The 20,678-nt window shown below is 43.4% G+C and overlaps 3 protein-coding genes and 1 non-coding gene across 12 annotated transcripts in view; 1 reads left to right on the top strand and 3 right to left on the bottom strand.

Moving 5' to 3' along the window:
- Positions 1-5,598, top strand: part of pcnt (pericentrin) — a 53,712-nt gene extending 48,114 nt beyond the window's left edge. For 7 of the 9 annotated variants that reach the window (XM_064327518.1, XM_064327524.1, XM_064327517.1 and 4 more), the window contains 7 exons: positions 484-648; positions 1,277-1,515; positions 2,813-2,901; positions 2,996-3,143; positions 3,274-3,404; positions 4,479-4,631; positions 5,152-5,598. In XM_064327518.1, the coding sequence (XP_064183588.1) occupies positions 484-648; positions 1,277-1,515; positions 2,813-2,901; positions 2,996-3,143; positions 3,274-3,404; positions 4,479-4,631; positions 5,152-5,192 (966 nt within the window). In that variant the 3' untranslated portion in view covers positions 5,193-5,598. The remainder of the gene's footprint in view (positions 1-483; positions 649-1,276; positions 1,516-2,812; positions 2,902-2,995; positions 3,144-3,273; positions 3,405-4,478; positions 4,632-5,151) is intronic. The other 2 variants (XM_064327525.1, XM_064327523.1) reach the window with 1 other exon arrangement.
- Positions 5,599-8,561: 2,963 nt separating this feature from the next.
- LOC135250798 (hatching enzyme 1.2-like) lies at positions 8,562-12,666 on the bottom strand. The gene is made up of 9 exons (XM_064327515.1): positions 12,539-12,666; positions 12,377-12,428; positions 12,213-12,278; positions 11,806-11,958; positions 10,477-10,594; positions 10,194-10,372; positions 10,009-10,090; positions 9,300-9,424; positions 8,562-9,059 (listed from the first exon to the last, which is right to left on the bottom strand). Coding segments are annotated over exons 1-9 (843 nt in total). The 5' UTR covers positions 12,605-12,666; the 3' UTR covers positions 8,562-9,057.
- Positions 12,667-13,246: 580 nt separating this feature from the next.
- On the bottom strand, positions 13,247-13,319 carry trnak-uuu (transfer RNA lysine (anticodon UUU)). The gene has a single exon. It is a non-coding gene; the product is annotated as a tRNA-Lys (tRNA).
- Positions 13,320-16,870: 3,551 nt separating this feature from the next.
- Positions 16,871-19,495, bottom strand: LOC135252043 (stabilizer of axonemal microtubules 1-like). Its single transcript, XM_064329927.1, has 3 exons — positions 19,236-19,495; positions 18,609-18,715; positions 16,871-17,610 (listed from the first exon to the last, which is right to left on the bottom strand). The coding sequence occupies exons 1-3, from the start codon at positions 19,271-19,273 to the stop codon at positions 16,961-16,963; spliced, it is 795 nt and encodes a 264-aa protein (XP_064185997.1). The 5' UTR covers positions 19,274-19,495; the 3' UTR covers positions 16,871-16,960.
- Between the last annotated feature and the right edge of the window lie 1,183 nt (positions 19,496-20,678).

The raw sequence follows: 20,678 nt of genomic DNA, 5'->3' as shown, positions 1-20,678 counted from the left end.
GGTGTGCTCTGTGTGTCAGTGCTGCGGTGTGACGGCGTGCTCTGTGTGTCAGTGCTGCAGTGTGACAGCGTGTGCTCTGTGTGTCAGTGCTGCGGTGTGACAGTGTGCTCTGTGTGTCAGTGCTGCGGTGTGACGGTGTTCTCTTTGTGTCAGTGCTGCAGTATTACACCCTGCTCTGTGTGTCAGTGCTGCAGTGTAACGGTGTGCTCTGTGTGTCAGTGCTGCGGTGTGACGGTGTGCTCTGTGTGTCAGTGCTGCGGTGTGACGGTGTGCTCTGTGTGTCAGTGCTGCGGTGTGACGGCGTGCTCTGTGTGTCAGTGCTGCGGTGTGACAGTGTGCTCTGTGTGTCAGTGCTGCGGTGTGACGGTGTTCTCTTTGTGTCAGTGCTGCAGTATTACACCCTGCTCTGTGTGTCAGTGCTGCGGTGTGACAGTGTGCTCTGTGTGTCAGTGCTGCGGTGTGACGGTGTGCTCTGTGTGTCAGTTGAAGTCTCCAGAGCCGGTGGATGCAGCTGTGCTCTCAGAGAAGCTGGCCTGGCAGAAGGAGCGCGTTTCCCTGCAGACGGCTCTGCGCAAAGCGGAGGCTGAGCTCCTGCGGGTCACCGCCGAGATCGAGAACCGCCCCGTTACCGACGGCAGCAGCAGCAAGGTCAGCAGGCGCTGTCCTCTCCATGTCTCCACACACTTTCACTAGAACATGTCTGATTCCCTATAGGGCACTTTTTAACATTAGGACAACATGCAGTGACCTGGTGTCAATATCTGCTCACTTACTGACTCCAGATCATTACCACAGTCTGTTCTCCTTAACTGAGGAGCGTTGTATAGGGGCTCAAACACACTCCGTGTCTGTTTCTTCACTCTACATTCCATGTGTTTGAGTGTAGAGTGAAGAAATGGACTGCTATATAAGGGAATTCTATGTGAGGGTGTCTGTATAGTTTATATTTATCGTGGCTGGTTGACAAATTGATCCGTTCTAATTTACCAGCTCAACTAGAAAGCCAGCAGTTCATTAATGAACCACATGTATAATACCAGTTATTTTCAGTCCTCTGATTAATGTTTTTTTAAATTTTTTTAAAAATTATTTTTAAAAAATGTTTTAAACTTATAATAATGAAAATTATAAGTTTGAAAATCAAAAGGGTGGAGATGTTAATAAATTTTGAGGCTGTGTATGGTTATTTTATCCTTATAGTTGAATAGTTATGTATATAATGGTGCGGAATGATAGGCGGAATATTTTCAGGAAGTTTTCGTCTTCCTTTACCCAGATGGCCCGTCTGTATGGGAAGTACCTGCGTGCGGAGAGCTTCCGGAAGGCCCTGGTGTACCAGAAGAAGTACCTGCTGCTGCTGCTGGGCGGGTTCCAGGACTGCGAGCAGGTCACCCTGTCGCTCATCGCCCGCATGGGGGCGTACCCCTCCTCCGCGGACCTCCAGGCCGCCGCCCCCCGGTCACGCCCCATTAACCGCTTCAGGACCTCCGTCCGCGTGGTCATCGCCATTTCTCGGTGAGACTGACGGGATTTTAGGTGGCCGGTGTTCCTTATTGTGGAGCTTCGGGTTTTTTTTTTCCCTGTTTTGACCCTATGCACCCTGTCCCTTTTAACATGTTCATTAAGCCATTTGAAAAAAAATATTTATATTTACAGTTTAAAAACGTATACACTGAAACATAATACCTTTTCCTTTTGATGTAATAGCATCTCTTTAGAGGAGAGCTGGAGGCCTGAGGAGGGGTGTGGTCTTTGTGTAGTGAATATTCACAGATTCATTTTTGATTGACAGCCCACTAAACTGAATCGCACTGTAGTGTGTTTGGCTGGTTAAGTAGTAGAACATGTAGGGGAAAAAACCTGCATGTGCAAACCAATGCTAGTCAATCCCAGTGACAGGAATGTCCCCACCGGAGCTGGATCTAAAACCACTGTCTGGGTAGCTAGCTAGCTTAAGTTAGCAAGCTATTGGCATCTGACAACTCAGGGAATTTGTCTTCAAGCATTCTGGTACATTTCCCATGTCAGAAATGAATTTGGATCGATAGCTTGCTAGCTAGCGAATTTAATCTAAGGAAGTCATAACGTAAACCATGCCGTTTTGTCTGAACCTTGGTGATATTATTTTACTGCTCACCCTTTGTTGAATAGGGAGAAATAAAGTGGTTCCTGCTCTACATTTCCTGAATAATTTAGATTCATGTCAGCTCCATTGTTCTGTAGTGGAGGATTTAGGCTTGAGTGCTCCTGAGTTTTTCAAATTAAACCATTCGATTTATATTCTAGGTTCACAGCTGTTGCATGTAATGTACCGTGCAGAATAAAGCAACAGTATGCTGACAGCTTTGCTCTAATCATTTGGATGAAACCTTGTGAGTGAAAACCCGCATTGTGTTTTGCATGGCGCAGAGAAGCTACAGGCAGATTAGTACTGGATAATCCAGTTAATCTGTTCAGACTCAGCGCTGAGAGACCAAGAGGAGATTTGAATAAGGGTTTTACTTGTTTTTTCACAAAACATTAATTTGGGTTTCAGGAACTGAGCTCTGTCTTTCGAGTGGGGACATGAGTGATGCACTTCACTCTGGCACTTGGAATATTTTTTCCACTCAAAGTGTTGATGCAGTTCACCAGGGCTGATGGTTAGAGACCCTCAGGGTGTTCAGGACCAGGCTTTGAGTCGTACTTGCTGCTGGTAATGTGATGGGCCTCGACTGGCTTAACGGCCTGCTTTCATCCTCAAACGTCCTCCGGTTTTGACACGCCGTCGATTTGGTATAAACGGCGTTCCCCGTTTTTGTCTGGCCCACAGGCTGCGTTTCCTGGTCAGGAAGTGGCAGAAGGCCATCAGGAAAGGCCCGGGGGCGCCGGCCGTGGCCAACGGACACGGACACAGTGGCGGTAAGGAGCCCGTCCCTCGCCGGAGCAGCTGGGCGGAGCCGCTCGCCCGGCGTCGGGTTTCAGCCTCTCTCTCGCTCCCTCTCGTTCCCTGCAGGCTCCGGCCCCAGAGCCGAGGTGCTGAGGCAGCAGCACCCGGGCAGCATCCTCAACTCCCCGCCCACCCGCGACCCCGCCCTCTCCCGCAGGGGCGCGCCGTCGCCGCTGGCCCCGCCCGTCAAGTCGCCCTTCAGGCTGCACAACAGGTACGAAGCGGCTGACCCGCCCGCGCGCCCCTAGCCGGCCGCGCGGGAAGCGGTGAAGTTTCGGACGGGTTTCAGCGGCGTTTGCTTTAGCATCGGTGTCCGTCGGCTAACGGTGAGGTCTGCTCTCCAGGCTGTACCCCAGCCCTGCCCTGATGCCTGCAGAGGGCTCCCTCACCCAGGCCCAGGACCCCGAGCGCTCCCTGACCGAGTACATCCAGCACCTGGAGGCCATCCAGCAGCGGCTCGGCGGGATGCAGCAGGGTGAGGACGGGAGGGGAGGGGCTTCTGCGTCACATGTCACCCAAGCCACACCCACTGACTATTCACAGAGATGGGTGCTTCTCTTTTACTGAAGTAGGGCTGGATTATGGTCAGGTCCATCAGGATACAATATCTATCCCAGTATACTTGGGGATGTGAATTTTCAAGTTGTTTTTACAATCAAATCGGACGTCATTACGGAAAACATCACCGAGTACAAGAGTTGCTCATTATGAACATTTAAAGTTTTAACTTCAGTTTAATGGAAACATCAAATACCAGCCAAGAGCAACAAAATACACTAGGGCCTTTGAAGTCCAGTTATCTCCCACACAAATAAAATAGTAATGAATGCTTAGTTTTAGTTTTCACTAAGTTATTTTTTTTTTTTTCAATTCAATTTCAATTAAAATATTTAGACTTAAAACAACGCCTCATTGGTAATGCAGAAGCACACATTTCGTGGAAATGCATTTTTTATATGAACACAAAAACCATAAACATATCTCCAATCACTGTATGAATAGTGTCAAGAGGTAAGTTATGATGCTGTATTTTTGTATTTTGATGCTATTTTGAGCACAGTCTTGGTCTGCACCGTGGAGAACTACCGAGGCTAAGCTTTATTTGTAAAATAACATAAATAGATTAATATCTGGTACAGTACATGTTCAAATAGTGATTCATTGTCACCGGTCACTGCCACTTCCACATCGCTTGGTGGTGACGGGTCCAGGGTTGATTGTCACATTCCCACAAACCTGCCACGGAATGCTGTCATAATACCCACAATCCCACACTTCGGCGTCGCTGGTGAGCGGGGGAGCACTCGCACAAGGGGAACCGCTGTGTAATCATACACCGTAGCACTACTCCGAAGGAATTCGATCTCCCAAAATTTCCTGGGAATATACATTCGTGGTAGTTGTAGAAGTAGGAAAAAACTAGCCCCAGATTGAACCCGATTTGTCTGTGACTGATTACACAAGGCGGTTTACCGTTTCGGGGTCGGTGGCGCACGGTGTCACTCCGGGGGGGGTTTCCTCTGTTAACGGTGTGCTAACTCCAACGCAGTAAGCGGCGGCTGCGTAGGCCTGCGAGAGCCGCGGAGGCAGAGTCCTCTGTCGCAGTCGGGCGCTATGATGGGATATCGGCAGAAGTGGTTGCGCGAGAATAGAACCTGGCTGTATTTGAGTTGTCTGTCGCCCGTGTACATGTCCGGCCTAGGTGAGTGCGCTTGCCCCTCCCCCCCCCCCCCCCCCCGCTTAGATTTAAACCCCAACCCACCCCCCCCGCCCCGTCGGTCGGACACCGGACGTCCCGCGAGCGTGCACCGGCTTGTGTGATTGGTCACAGACTTTGAGTCGTCACGAAACAGTGCTCCCATTATGGGAGCATTTAGCCTTGGAAATGAATGTGTGCTAACCAGAAAAATAATTTAGGAGCACACTAATAATGTAGAATCTAGTAGTTGGGTTGCATTAGTGTGCTACTAAAGTTTTTAGCGTAGGAGCACTTGTGCGCCGTGGAAAAACTGTTGGTGTAGAGCCCTGCAAAAGCAGCAACACGTCACTTCAGTTAGTGGCTGGGACTACGAAACGCCCATACACACAAGTAGCCTACACTAGGCGCAGCGTTTTACCAAGAGGGGAGTTGTCCGTTTTTTTTCACCGAGGTGAACACAAGTCTGGGTGCTCTGCATTTGCAATATTTTAAATGTTTTTTTTCTCTCTCTCTCATTTATCAGGCTCTGCGGCAATCTCGTTCTCCAGAAAATCGGACCGATGAAGGAATGTCTCTATTTTTAAAATAACTGTCTTCGTACGTCACTCTGTACAAAGAGCGCTGTTAAGAACAGCACTGATCTTTTTTTAAAATAATATAAATTATTTTTTACGCCGTGTAATCTTTGCCGTTTTCTATTCCTTGTAGTACTCACTGATGGTGTCACCTTAATGTGTTTGGAAGAAAGTGAAACTTTTTCTAGGTTTTTATATATACGTTTCTCTGTATGTTCTGTGGATCACAGCTGTTAAAATCGTTATGACATGTTTTACAGGGAATGCACTGCAAGGCCAAGATGAAAAGTAGTCACTGTTAAAACGCACAATGGTGAACAGTTGTTTCTTTTATGTTTTTTTTTAAATGTCAACATTTATACAAAACGAATAAATATTTTAATAATGCCACCTGACTAGATGATGTGGTGTTTGATTTGGAAATGAATAGCACCTGCAATAATAGGCATGTTCTGGAGTGGGTGGAGGTGGTTTGTAAGTGAACTTTTTGGTTCTTGAATCATTTGATTGTGTCTGCATTATCATACCAGCAGTGCTGATTAGTTGGAGTAGAAAGAATTGCAGGCTCACTGTTTCACTAAAGTGATTAATCTTAGCTGTCTCTTCCTGTGGAAATGAAATGTGGTGAATTGAAGGGTGCTTCAAACCCTAAATCGTGTCCCTGATGACTGGAGTTAAGCTGCCTTTTCTCTCTGATTCAGCCTCAAACTGGATTTTACCATCAGTTTTATGGAGGTGTTTTTGTAGAAGTCACAAATCTGTAGAATGGATTCACACATCTGTAAATGGGTTTCACTGATCTGTGGAATTAATCCGCTCAGCTGATTGGTTGGAAGAACAGCGATAGTCCCTCCTCACCAAAAGTATTAGCAAAAGGACAAATCCAATTTTACATGTTTGCAGATGGGTACACTGCAAAATTTGGTGCAAAAGTCTAGAGGTTCTAAGAGATGATTTGAGAGGTTGTAACTACTGAGTTGTTTTTGTACTAGTTTGAAACTGTTATTGTGTGATTTCTTGCTTTAATTTAAAGCTTTGCGAATTCATTCTGCAGATTTGTGAAACCAACTACAGATTTGTGGAACCCATTTACAGATGTGAATCCATTCTACTGATTTGTCTTACTACAGATATATCTCTACACTTTCCCTCTTTGGCTTAATAAGCGTGAACTGTATCATGAATTGAAAGCAGATCCATGCTAGGCCTGAGCAACAGGATGATGTAATCTACAGTTGGTGATGGTGGGCGTCACTACAATGTGAGGGAAATAACTGATGCCAAGCCATATGCTGGTTCATAATCTACCACCGCCATTGCCTTAACAGTAGTTCTGCTACCCGTACAGAAGGCATTCATACGATTCTCACATTCGCTTTCCAATTTTCCCTTCTTTTAATGATAGATTTTTATCTGCCATTTAAAAAAAAGAATAGTCATCCCTGTGGAATTCCCAGTCAGGTTTGCTTGCTGATGTGTGGGAGAGGATGGATTAGCACACGGCCTGTACTTTTAACACTGCAGTCCACCAGCTGAGCTGCAGCCATTGTGCCACCTCCACTGAAAGACCGTCTCAGACAGACCATACTCCTGGACAGCCTGCTTTAATATGGTTCATCTTATTTTAACATTTCCAGTAATTGGCTCTTACTGCTTTTAAAACTGATGGAATACATAGCATTGAGAGCATTGCGCTGTGCCAGCCACGAAGGGAAAAAGCATTGCGGTTGATGTGTTATTCAGTGACTCTTTCACCATCTGTAGGCACCACAGTACTACAGGAGAACAAGCACTGGTAAGATGTGAGACTCGTCTCATTGACAGCTACTGGTAGCTTGTGTCAACATGGCGTGCCATTGAGGATAGGTTCAGTACATCTTACAAGATTTAGACAATGCTAATATGCTCTTGAAGGAGATTCCCATTTTTTCACAGGTGTTTCCACTCGTACTTGCAGATTAACTGGAGATGGAATGAACGTCATTGATGTCACAGGGTGTTTACCCCGCTTTGGGTGGCTCTGCTTCTGAGGTTATGTCACTTTCTGCCCTGTCCCGTTATTGGACCTTCAAACCCCTCCTTTCTTCCAGGTGCCGTGCACCGAATCTGCTGACGGAGCAGACGTGGGCCTCAGCCCCCGTCTCCTTCCTTCGTCACTATAAACATTTCTGACATCATGCTGATAATGACACCAGCCTTCAGCAGAAACGGTGTATGTGACAGTGACCTCAATCCCTGACTACACCCTATACTTTGTGATAAACTATCTGCACGCTGAGGGGATGGTAACAAGCTTTGATTAGAGGTGGAGAGGTGACCTGAAACCAAGGTATTGTTTTTCTTTTTAACCTAATACTTGTTGATGGTTTGGATGTGTTTTCTTCTATAAACATCAATTTAATATTACATTGGAAAGGATTGAGGGGACATTGATATGGTGTACTTCTGTAGTCTGGACAATGACGTGGTGTACTTCTGTAGTCTTGGATGTATTTTCAGTTTGAATGGGTCTAGCTCCTGAGGTTTTGTTAAAATATATATTATTCCAGTTTTAGTGTATATTTTTATTTATGGCCCAGGAAGTCATGAGCTTGTACATGTGTATATTTCTACCCTTTCCTTCAAAACATTACAGTTAATTTTATGTTTGTGTGAAATGGTTTCCTACAGCCAGGTACCCTGTTAAAGGGAACTGGCGCTGATTCCTATATTAACATTACTGCACTGGCCTGTGGGGGTCAAGAGCTTGTGCTGTTGAACTGAGAAGGAAAAAGACGCTATTAAAAAAAAGTAATATAAAAAGTCATATTTACAGTTTGTTCAAAGTTTTCCAGAACCGATTTGGGATTAAATGCAATTCAATTTTTTTTTTCTTTTCCAGTTCGGCAACCTTAGTGGTCATTTAATTGAACCACAAAAAAGAGCTAACGTTTGTGTCCATTGCTAAAAGAGCAAACTTTGAGTTGGGCGTAACCGATTTGTTGTGATGCTGTATGGTGTTCTTTGTAAGATTTTTTTGGTCAGAGAATGTGCCTGATGGACAACACCTCTCCGTGACCTTTTTTTAATGTGGAAGTGACAAGAAACATCTACCCTTGTTTGTTACTTGTCTGTTTATGTATCAAACAAAAACGTTGAAACTAGTTTTTGGACTAATGGGTTGTGATTAAGTGTAGTAATGAGACTTGGGTTGTGTTTGGTGTAGCTATGAGACTTTGCTTGCGGATAGTGTAGATATGAGATTTAGGTCATTGTTAATGGAGTTATGAGACTACTTTTGCTGTCAGTGTAGATGTTAGACTTTTAGCTTGCAGTTGGTTTACACATGAGATTTATGTCAATGTTAATGCAATTATGAGATGGTTAGCTTGCAGTTAGTGTAGATATGTGTTGAGTTCTGAATTGTGTTTTTGAGACAGATTTTAGATTGTGTATATGAACACAAGATTCATATACACTGTTACTCTGTGGAAATTTGTGAGTGGAGACTGATATGTTGCTTATGTGGAAAATGCAAGTCTGAATTTGTTAACCTTTAGTTTTTTTTCTCTCTTTTAGTGTAGTAGTTCATTTGGTTCATCATTGAAATAAGTGGACAAGGCCAGTCGAGTTCAATGCTGGAATATTTTTATTGACTGAAGTAATGATTTCATATTGTACTGAAGTAATTATTCAATATTTTGTACTGAAGTAATGATTCCATATTGTACTGGAGTAATCATTTCATATTATATTGAAGTAATTATTCAATATTTTGTACTGAAGTAATGATTACATATTTTGTGTTGAAGTGAGACGCTGCAATCTGTGGACCCGAGTGTCCTTTGGCATGGTTGGGGCAGTTCATCTCACACTCCTAAGAGACAACAGAAAAACAGTGTTTCATCAGGGCTTAATGCACGACTGCAAAAACTAGAGTAAAACAACAGCCACTATTACCTCAATCTCTCCAAAAGTGCAGCCCGGGAAGAAAAAAGTGCCACACCCAGAACTAGCCTGCTAGAGCTTTGCACTACAACCTTATTCTGTGCAACTGCGAGTGGTTGAACATGAGTTGTACACAAGTACACAAGGTTTTCCTTAAACATGCACTTACAACACTTGTAGAGTTTGTTGATTTTCAGTTTGTCCATAGCACTGGGTCCAAATATCTGACCCATCCTGGCATTGGGGTTCTTCTTTGGAATGATGGTAGGCTCACCATCTTCAGAGTAAGCAAACCTGCATTTGCATACAAAATTGATGATCAGATATATATATGTATGTACACATAGACATTGTGTTTGTCTCTTTGAAAAATGTTCTTTCTAGAGGATTTATGGATCTATGCCAGTGGGAAGCTCTATGCTTTTTTCCATCTTTTATTTTAAAACATGGACATAGGTGTTGTGGGTGTGGAGTGGTCACTTTAAGTCTCCTGTGTAAGTATTCAAACCAACACATTTACATACAGGCATCATGAACAGCCTTTGAGAATCAATATACAACCCACGTGGGCAGTTACTATGCAAATGTAGGCTTTTCGCACCTTAAGATCTTGGGATCACCCAGACCACTCTGTGAAGTATTGCCTTCAACTAACTGAAATTTCAGTACTGAAAGTAGTCTTTAAAGTCATTTGTAAGCTCTTAATGTTTGTGCTTTAGTTTTCCATGCTACTTGCATCACATTTGGTAAAAATAAAAGCAATTTTCTCTGCAGTGAGTTTTTAAGGCACAGTAATGAAGTTATTTGTTATATCTTGGCATAACAATCAGTGTTTAAAAGCCAACCGTCAAATGTAGCAGATCAAATGTAGCACATACTTTCCAAAGTGCATGATGGAGCTGTAATCATAGGGCATATCCATGTTGTTTGTTTTGTACTTCCCGAAATTCCTGACCCGATCTGTTGGAAGTTACAAATCACACGACACACAAGGTCAAAGTTCATAAGCGATGGCAGTAAAAACTATACAAGCTGGAGGGTAGGGTGACCGACTGGACCTGACCTTTCCAGATGTTGGCCCACAGGATGGTGACGTATTTGTCGCGGTCGGCTCGGGACTGCTCGTGCAGGAAGCCCAGGGCGTGCATGAGCTCGTGGGCGGTGACCCCCGCTGACATGCAGTTGGGAGCCTCCAAGGAGAGGATCTGTGTCCCGCCCTGCACCCCCAGGTAGGACCAACACCTGCGCCGCAGAGCACACCGCGCCGTCAGCGAAACGGGCCTACTGAAGTTCCGGATGAGACGTTCACAGAGGAAAGGTTTCGACGGACGGTTGCGGTCGCTCACCCGGACTTGGGCTGAATGTCGATGAAGTCCCTCTGGTGAGTCCGCGGCACGAAGCGTATGCAGGTGCCGTTCTCAATGCCTTCCATCCCGCCTTGAATAGCGACCCTGTCCATGTCATCTGCAAAGAGCATTTGATACCTCATAATCAAGTCCTACCATTGACGCGTCTGGAGAGCAAATGTAGGGTTGTGAGGAGTTGGCTGTTTGGTTCCATAGCCAGATCTCCTGTTGATCCCTGGCTGGGGTTCCACGACCTGCGGGGAGTTCTGTGACCCTATCGTCTGGCCAGATGGCTGAGTCTGGAGCGCCCAGATTCGAAAGGAGCCGAACACTGTTCTGTGGATAACCCCTCCTGGAAGGGACCCATGCCCCCCTTACCTTCAAATAGCCTGCCATAAAAACTAAACGTGGTTTAGCTGTTAAACAACTGGGTGTCTATAAACTGTTTGTGTGCAGCTGGTCCCTTGAAAACACCTCTTGGTGAACAGTGGGGGTACTGTTTAAGTTTGCTCAGAGTTGTGTAAATGTTTGGCCCCTTGCTATTTAAACCCAGGGAGTTCATTTGTTTTTACAAAAACTACAACTGCTTTAGAGGTATTAAAACGTTTGGTGGGATATATGTTAATGTATTATTTTATTTTGGGGACATTCCTGTGTACTTAATTTCACCCACTCATGCATGCAGTGAATGCTCCATGTCCCTGTAAGCACAGGGTACCTGACTCATCCAAGGTGAATACAGAGGTTTCAAGATCTTTGCTCCCGTAGCCTCCTAAAACCCAGAAATTAATTTCTGTCCCTTACAGGGGACATGAGTCTCTGGTATTTATCTCAAGAACCAGATATTATACTATTCTGAAAGCTTCACAAGAGTAATTCAATAAAAATGAAATATTTTCACTCCAACATGTTTTTGTCTTCCAAGACTCTTGTATAATATGAAAAAAAGATGTGAATACTTAAAAACAATTCTGCCAGGTCTCAGGGGTATAAGGCTCGGAGAGTGGCAGTAGCACATATTCCCCCAGAGAACACACACAATTCTAGTGCTTGGGTTTTCAGCTCCAGAGAATCACAGACTGGCTCTATTTATATGATCACAGTATTTGGAAGTTCCTGACCATTATTACTAACAGCCCTGTCACACTGCACACATGTAATAATATCTCTGGGCACAGTTGTTAGACATATTAATATTATTTTCCAAAAGCACCTTTCCATGCAAACCGTACAAATTGGCATAAAGCTATACATGTGAACAATTAAAAAAAACAATCCTACAGAGAAAATCACAAATGAATGAAATCATTAACACAGCTGAACACTTACCGTATTCTGTAGAGATGTAGTAGGGAACGTACACGTATCCATCCACAGACTTGGCCCACAGGCAGCTCCGAGCAAAACAGGTCTTCACACCCCTCCTGCTGGTGACGGCAATGTCGCCCTCCCTCACGTTGGTGCCCTCCATGACTGGGCTGGCTGAGTGAACCAGAGCCAGAGATGAGTAAACCAGCCGCGAGTCAGCATGTCGGAAACAGTCTGCTTTATTATCATGACTGAAATGATAATAAAATGTTTTGTAAATGTATTGGATGAATTTTAGTGTGAAGATTCAGGCTATAAAATGTGTATTGGTGGTAAGGTTGTGTATCTCTCTGAATCATTCCTGAATGTGTCTAATGTGCACTTTTTCATGTAATAAACTGTACTGCGCATCACAGTGATATCCTTACTCTGCAATTCATTGGCCTCCATGATTTTGTCCATTGCTGTCATCTCATTTTGAAAAGCGTTCTCGCCTTAAAAAGAGAAGAAAAAATTAGATTCCTTGCTGCCATTAGCGTTGATAATATATTATGGCATAGAATGTTATGGCGCAAGTAGAGATAACACTAACCCAAATAAGCTCTTTTAAACCTTTCAGCATGATCGTTTATACCAGACGAGTTCTGTAGAGAAACAAATAATGGATATGCGCAGTTGTCACATATCACATAATCTAGCTGAGATGTTTAAAAACTTTTAATATGAAATTTTTATACGCGTCTAATGCGCTTACCTGGACGGGCAGGGCCCCGGTGTGAGCCGCGACAACCAAGACGGTGAAGATGAGGGCGGGGTCCATCGTGGGAGCTGCAGTGCTGCTGGTACCGCTGCTGGTTGCTCTTCTGTCCCGATGCCTGCAGCTCGCGCCTTTTATACCCCTCTCCTCCCAGCGCATACCTGTGTAAACGGTCGTCAGCGGTCAAACCGGCAACGCCAAATCAGTATCAGGTGTGCGCCCCAATCCGCTCCGAGATTACCTCTCAGTATGGGTTTGATGTGGAGTGACGCAATGGGCAGCATCCGCGCCTTACGCCACGCACCTTCTGATCGGGCGGAGTTGCAGCGCTGGTGTCGAGGAGATTGCAGCCTAGGGCTGCTTAACCCCTCCATCATGCTGTTTGTTGACAATAATTACCTGGGTTTAAGCTTCCTGTGAGTGTGTCTCACTCCTGTTATCTGTGACGTGTAGACAACACCTCTATAAATTAATGGGCAGCAATGCAGGCTTGCTGGTATCAAAACACATTTACTTATAAATTGCAATGAATATTTTCGGACAAGATCCATGGACAGCCTTGTAAGGAATCAGATAACCTGTAATTTATTCTTCAAAGTTTTGACGAATGTCTAGCCAGAGCTGCAGTTGCTCACACGTATTTTATTTGTTGCCATTTACCCTTCTCTCTTTAAGGCATTTGTGTTCATTAGCGTTCAAAATCATCGCCTGAACAGGGACTTGAACCCTGGACCCTCAGATTAAAAGTCTGATGCTCTACCGACTGAGCTATCCAGGCCCTGCTGTGCTGTGACTGACACCTAGTAATGGGTGTCATCAATTTACATGGACCAGTTTAAGACCAGTTTGACTGATTTCAAAGGAGAGGGAGGTGGGGAGAACGGTCTCAGGCACACAGCTGTGTTTGCATTATCTCAGCTGTCGCTTGTCAGTAACCACAGACTGTTAAGGGAACATGACTGTTAAAATGTGGTCTTATTAGGAAATTAGGAAAATTATAAAAGGTTTCAATAAACAGGGAGGACCAGGGCACGCTTTAACAGGACATTTGATGCCTCTACGACACTATGAACACACATTTTGCCTTAAAGGTATGGCTAACTTAAATTTTTAAATTTTTAAATTCTTAAATTTTGCCTAACAGCCCAATACCTTTCCTTCCCTTCCCCTTTGTATGGGGGAGGGATGAGAAACTCCATGCAGTGCTCAGTTTGGCAAATAGATGTTGACATTTTGTCTACTTTTTTCCCTCACTAAAAGGAGACAAGCCACAAAGGTCAATGTCAGTATGGGAACTCTTGCAAAGTGAGCAAATTATATGCACTTATAATCCTCCAACAAATCAAATCCATTCCACTAGTTTATATGTAATTTACAAATCCAGGATGGAGTTCACCATAGAACCAGGGCCCTGTTTCACAAAGCGGGATTACTGAGTTAGCCGGATAACTGCACTGAGTAAAACCCGGAACCCTCCCAAGTCTGGAACATGGATTGAAGTAAAAAGAGCTCTTCCGGATTTTGCTCAGCACAGTTATCCAGCTAACTCAGTAATCCTGTTTTGTGAAATACCCCCAGGTCAGAGGTAATTTCAGTACAATCCCAGTAAGCTACATTGCTCTATTCTCAAGGACTGCAGTGTCATGAGGAGTGACTGAGATGCCTGCTCACCCCCACTAATCTCTTTTTCAAAAAGGAAGGAAAAATTAGTCAAGCATCCTTGCTGAAGTTGAAAAAAAAAAAGAACGGTCATAACCTCAGCAGAACCTACCATGTTCTTCTCAAATGTTCTTCTCAAATGGCCATATTTAAAATTATTAATTCAATAGTTCCATTGCACACGAACAGTCTTGCCTTTTAATTGAAATCACAACATAATAATACATTGAGTGTAGATCAATGTAAGGTACAAATACTGCATAATCTATGTCTATGTTAATCTTTGAAGTGTATCAGATGAAAATGTGGAAAATTCATAGATACAACAGGCCATATCAAGAGATTGTTGATTAGATTCAGATTGTACTGTTATGAAAAACTGAAATGAAATCTATTTTCTTCCCAAGCCTCTATGCATATTATAAAAATGCTATAGAAATATTATTTAAAAGTCTGAATTCTTCATTTATTAATGCCAGGACATTGTACCAAGAGTATGGTACCAATATTATTCCCGATAGCATTATATCCCCCTCTTCTTCCAAACTGTTAATCTTCCTTTGAAGGTTGGATATTATGATTTTCTTCAATAAAAGTGAGATTTATATTTATTTTAACTTCATCATGAAGAAACTGACATAATCAAGGGACATAGCTGATCCCATTGCTCTGCCTTGTAGTTGCATAAAATAACTGGATTAAAAAATAAATATTTAGTCAAGCCTAAATTGGTAAAACTTAATAGTAACTTGGTTAATCTCTAGTGTCTTGTGTGTAGAAATCCTTTCATATCTCAAAAATTTCTCAGTGCTGATAGGCTAAGGACATTGGGGAATATTCATACAGACTGGATACGCCAGTCGCCATTGATAGGCAGTGGCGTAGGTTTCGTTTGAACATGGGTGGGGACACATTAAGCGACACATTTATGGGGGTCCTCCCTGAGGAAATTTTGAACGTCAAACACTTCATTTCCTGCATTCTGGTGAATTTTTATGCACAAATTTGTGTCTTTTCTGCATCTATTTAAAAGTCCTCTGCTTCTTTCATGTTTTTATTGGGAAATGCAAATGCACGTGTTCTAGATATTGAGGGGGACGTATCCCCTGCGTCCCCCCCAAAATCTACGCCTGTGTTGATAGGTAATTTGGCCAATTGCCTAATTCATTTTATTTTTTAAAAACATCAGATATAACTTTCAAATAAGATGGAAGCAATGGGGGCAAAATAGTAGGCTATGTAATCTACATGCTTCCAATACCTGCCACTATGGGGTGACCTGCTGGGGAATCCAGCCATTCTGGATTATAGGCAGTTCATAAACATAACCGGATTGTATTGGTTTGTGTTGATTTCTTTTTTGAAAACAGGTATAAGGTTGTTACTTTTAGAAAGAGTAGACAGATAACTAGACAGAGAGTATTTATTTTCTATATTGTGAGATGTGTTGCTCCACCACAGATCTACTTGTATCAGTATTTTTGGTGACCAAATCATGTCTGGAATGTCACCGACATTTCCTTCTCATAAGATTAGCACTCCTTTTCTTACTGAAACCAACAACTTTACAGCACCCAGCTTTTCCCAGTATCATCAATTGGTGACACCCCATCCTCACTGACCCCCTGCACCCCCCTTAAGTCCTGCATACCTTCTCACCACCGTTTCAGTTTCAACACTCACAAAACCAGCTGGAAAATGTGTATTTCATCAGGTGAGATAGCCGTGCAATAGGACTGTAGACTGTAAGGAGCTGATCTTAGAGACGTACAGCAGGAGTAAATATGTTTTCATTTCAGAAATGGTAAAGTGCAAAATTACATATCCGTTTGTGAAAAACAAATAGAAAGACAGCGCCATCTACTGGCGTTATGTGTGAATGGACTGGATTTGTAATTGTTGAAGGGGCTAATTGTCTGTTTTTTTAGTCATGGTCTGTGTATTATTGACATACATATAACAATTTTTTCTGAGTAGTGGTAGTAAATATTTGTTTACATGGACTGTGTTCAGTGAAGTGTATTGAATGCCTACTTTTGTTTTACTGAGACAAACTCTGGAGTTCTCCCCTTCTGTATGAGAGCTACTGGATAAAACTGTCTGGTAAGTCCTTATGATGTCATTTTAATGAGAAACAAGTCACAGCATCGGCTGCATCTCAATGGAGCTCATCTTGTATGGGTGTTAATAAGGACAACCACACGGGACAGCAGACTGAGGGAATCGGTTAACAGCCAACAGCTGGGCTCTGTTAAAAAGCAAAATGTTCACTTCTATTAATCAAGATCCCAAAAAAAATAAATAAATAAAATACAAGGAAAAATTTGGCCTATTCAAAGGAAAGTTTAAAAATCATGGTGGTGGATAGTTTTTAAGAAACCTCTGGCCATAATACATACTCATCGAAGATCAGAATTTTAAAAATGCCACTAATTATCTGGCATAAGAAATACAGGTTGCTCAAGAGTGCTCTGAAAATAAAAATGCATTTACTAAATTAGCACTGCATACTCTTAAGCGCCATAGTGTTACATAAACATGTTTTCAAAAATCTTTTAAAAAGGGTAATGAAAGTATTTTTATTTGTTCATTATTAAAATATATGAGTTCAGATATTTGAAATGTTGATATGAGTTTGAGATGCAATAACGGATAAATAAACAGACATAAAACTTCAAAAAAAAGAAAGAAAGAGGAACCCCACATGTGGTACGTGGCTGGCAGAAGGCCTTGCACGTCCTTGTTCTTTGGTGGGCGGACTTATCGCCTCTGTGCCGGCCTGGTGCGGCTGGGCGTGGCCACCTTGGATGTGTAGTCCGCCAGGTAGGTGGTCGTGTGCTGGAAGGAGCCCTGTGGCCTGAGGAACTGCTCCCGCTGAAAGATGTTGGGGCGTGACTGATCCCCCCAGGGCCGGTAGTCCCAAGCATAGGAGGTGACGAACTGCATGGTCCCCTTGGGGGGGTCATAGGAAGCGTAAGCGTGCTGGTAGACAGGTGACGTGGGCCACGCCCTGTAGCTGTCCTTGTACTCGGTGGAGTGGGCGAAAATGTGGCGGGCACCGACGCCGGCCGCCTCCCTCGCGGCTTTTGTGGGCAGGACTGAGCTGGGCTCCTCCCCCCTCTGCCTCCTGGGGGCGGAGCCCACGTCCCCACCAAATTGGGCACTGGCGTTGGGGGCATAGATAGCCCCCTGCGATTTGGACGGCTGGGCTGGCTTTGACATGTACTGCAGGGCGTAGGGGACGGCACTCTGTAAGGGCAGGTCCTCGGGTGCCGGGGGATCCGCGGAGGTCTTGTAGCCGTAGTCGGCCTGGTAGGAAGTGATGGCCTGGAACTTGGCGTTGCTCCGCGTCAGGTTGTCAGGTGGTTTTAAGGATTCCGGTTTTTGAGTTGCCCAGTTGCGGTAATCCGCTGCAGGGAGCAGGAGAGAGACTAGTATTTAGGCCCCACCCCCTTGGAACACAGGATAGAATCACAACATACAACCCATCCCCCCCTTACTGTTACAGACAAATCTTTTATAATGGCGCTGTTGCCCTAGTTTTCTAACTCCCCCCTGATCTCGGAGAGAAATAAAGCTTAGTTCAGATTCCTGTCAAAACTTTGACAGCAAATGAGATGAGAGTGGTAGCGTCTCATTAATAAAAATCTTGCGACTGTTATTGCCTAACTACACAGTCCACATCAAAGCAACTGTTAACAACATAAATAACTTGTTTCCATAACGATTTCACGAGTCACTCTGGACTCAAGATTTGTCAGGTTGATCTCTGACACAATAACATTAGGCATCAGAAGGTCTTGCTCATGACTTGATCTGGCCTTTAGTGACTAAGAAGCCATACTTCTCTCATAAATGGAAAAACCCTGACGTACTGTAAACCAGAGGTCTTAAATTCCGTTCCTGGAGAGTCTGCAGTGTCTGCTGGTTTTCTGTATGTTCCAATGCTTGAAGTAAGCATTTACTTCCAGCAACCTTGTTTTGAAGCCTATGGTATCTTAGCTGATGATTGAAGGCAATCTCAAAGACCTGTGTGCACTGCAGCCTTTCAGGACTGGAGGCCAAGAAACCTGCTTTAAACCTTAAATGGTCTGACTTGTGCCGTGTCTTGTCTTGTCTTCTTAGGAACGCTATATTTTAGGCATTTAGCAGATACTAATCTAGAGCAGCTCACACTTTTAAAATAGTTTCCATTGTGCAGCTGGATACCGAAGCAGTTCAAATTAAGTACCTTGCTGAAAGGCTCAAAGTAGTGCCTCAACTGGGAACTAAAGATGCATCTTCTAGGTTACAACTACAAGCCCAGTTCCCTAATCATTATGCAGTACTACACTGCTGCACAGTTTTTTCCCTCTCAATAGATATCAGAAGTAAATTTACTTATGTGTGGAAAGAGTGAGACACTTACCTCTGTAAGAAGTAGTGAACTTTTCTCCAGGTGGCCTGTGCCTACTTGTCTTGCTCTCGGTGGTCTTATAAGGCCTTTGTATTGTATTCTGCAGAGCATAGCCAGGCCTACAATATAGGGCACTCTGCATTAGGCTACTTCAGTTCTCCTTACAGCTGTATGTCCCTTTGTTCAAACTTTGGTGTGTTTTTATTGTGTATAAGCAAGTGTCAGGGTAAAATACAACCATAAACACCTATGATACAAAAACAAAGACTTCTGAATGTCAAGACTTCTCAACATTTAATACCTCAGGGCCCAACCACTTCTCGCATAAAATACCCATTACCTGCCTACTGCCCTTAAACGTATCTTTAACAACAGACATCGGGTGGCCAGCGGAGGACACTCATGGGCTACCACCAATTCCACTATTTTGAATGACCCCCTAACAACCTACTTTGTTAGGGGGTCATTCAACTAGAACAACGTGGTGAAATTTCACTCAATAACCTGTGGTCGACTTACCATCAGTCTGTTTATTTGTTTATTCAAAAACGGAGCCATGCAGCATCAATACTCCCTTCTAGCCCCAATAAAGTAGGATATGATGTAAATATACTAAAACCATTTGACAAGAGAACTCACCTGAGTGAACCCGCAACGCTAAAGCTCCGGATAGCCATAGCTTTGCTGTTTATAACGGTCAGTGTCAGCAAAAACCGCCGAAACCTCCAGCCGATATTAAAGATTTGTCTTACCAAAACAATACGTTTAATTAAATGTCCCTTTTCGTGTCATGCGTAGGTTTATTTAAAGTTTTGCTTTTACTTTTGTGATGCAATGGAAATGCGTGACTAACACAGGTCTACAATGGAATGCTCACTGTGACGACGACAGTGTTGCTGTCAAAATTCTATCCCCCGTCGCAATGTCAGCGCACATGTGATTCTGAGTAGGCCTATTGAACTGACTGCAGACTTCGGTGCTAAACTTGATTATCAAGCGAGTCTTTTATAAGTCGTTACACACGAGCTATACATTTCTTTGATCAGTCCTGTTGGGAGACTTTTTTTCAGTAAAATCCCATTTCTAAACCTGTTCTAGAAATTCAGAGAAAATCAATTAAATCCACAAAAATAACAATTTAATAAGCTTGTATAATACACTTATAGCTAAATTATATAGTACTTCATTTAATTTGTGCTATTATTTTTGCATGATTTTGGCGCATAACCCATGCTTTCGAGGTTGTGATGAAGAATTTTAATGTGTTAATTATAGATGTTAAGATTATGTAGATATGCTGATGGGAAATGTTACACAAATATTTATATATATATATATATACACACACACTGTAATTACCATACTAAATATCCAGAAAAAGACAAAGAAACTTTGGTTTAAACATGCACTTACCGGACACTTTATTAGGTATACCTATCTTGTACCGGGTAGGACCCATGCTGAACAGCCTAGCATCATGCAGATTCCGCAGATTGCTGCCATACATTCATTAGGAACTTCCTGTGCACATCTCATCCCAAATGTGCTCTTCATGCTGCAAATTCTGGACGTGCAGGCCATTGGTGTAAACTGAAATCACGCCCATGTTTGTGGAACCAGCTTGTGATGATGCTCTACGACATGGTGCATTATCCTGCTGGAAGTATCCATTTTAAAAAGGGTAGACTGTGGCCATGAAGGCATGGTCAGGAACAAGGATTAGGTAAGATATGACATTCAAATGATGCTCAGCTGCTATTAAAATGTGTGCTACGAAAATGGTCCCCATTCCATTACACCAGCGCCATAAGCTTGCACCTTTGACACAAGATTGGATAGATGGATGGATGGATAGATCATGGATTAGTGTCGTTTACACCAAATTCTGACCTTACCAAATTGAGGTTCGTCAGACCAGGTGACTTCTGCTGCTGTAGCCCATCTGCTTCAAGGTTTGACGTGTTGCGCATTCAAAGATGTTCTTCTGCATACCACTGTAGTAAAAAAGCTGTTATTTGCGCATTTGTGGCCTTTCTGTTAGTTTGCAGAAGGCTACCCATTCTCCTCTGACCTCTCATTAAC

Source organism: Anguilla rostrata, chromosome 3 (assembly GCF_018555375.3).
Source record: "Anguilla rostrata isolate EN2019 chromosome 3, ASM1855537v3, whole genome shotgun sequence".
In the NCBI taxonomy this organism is placed as follows: Eukaryota; Metazoa; Chordata; class Actinopteri; order Anguilliformes; family Anguillidae; genus Anguilla; species Anguilla rostrata.
This window is presented reverse-complemented; position numbering and strand designations above follow the sequence as displayed.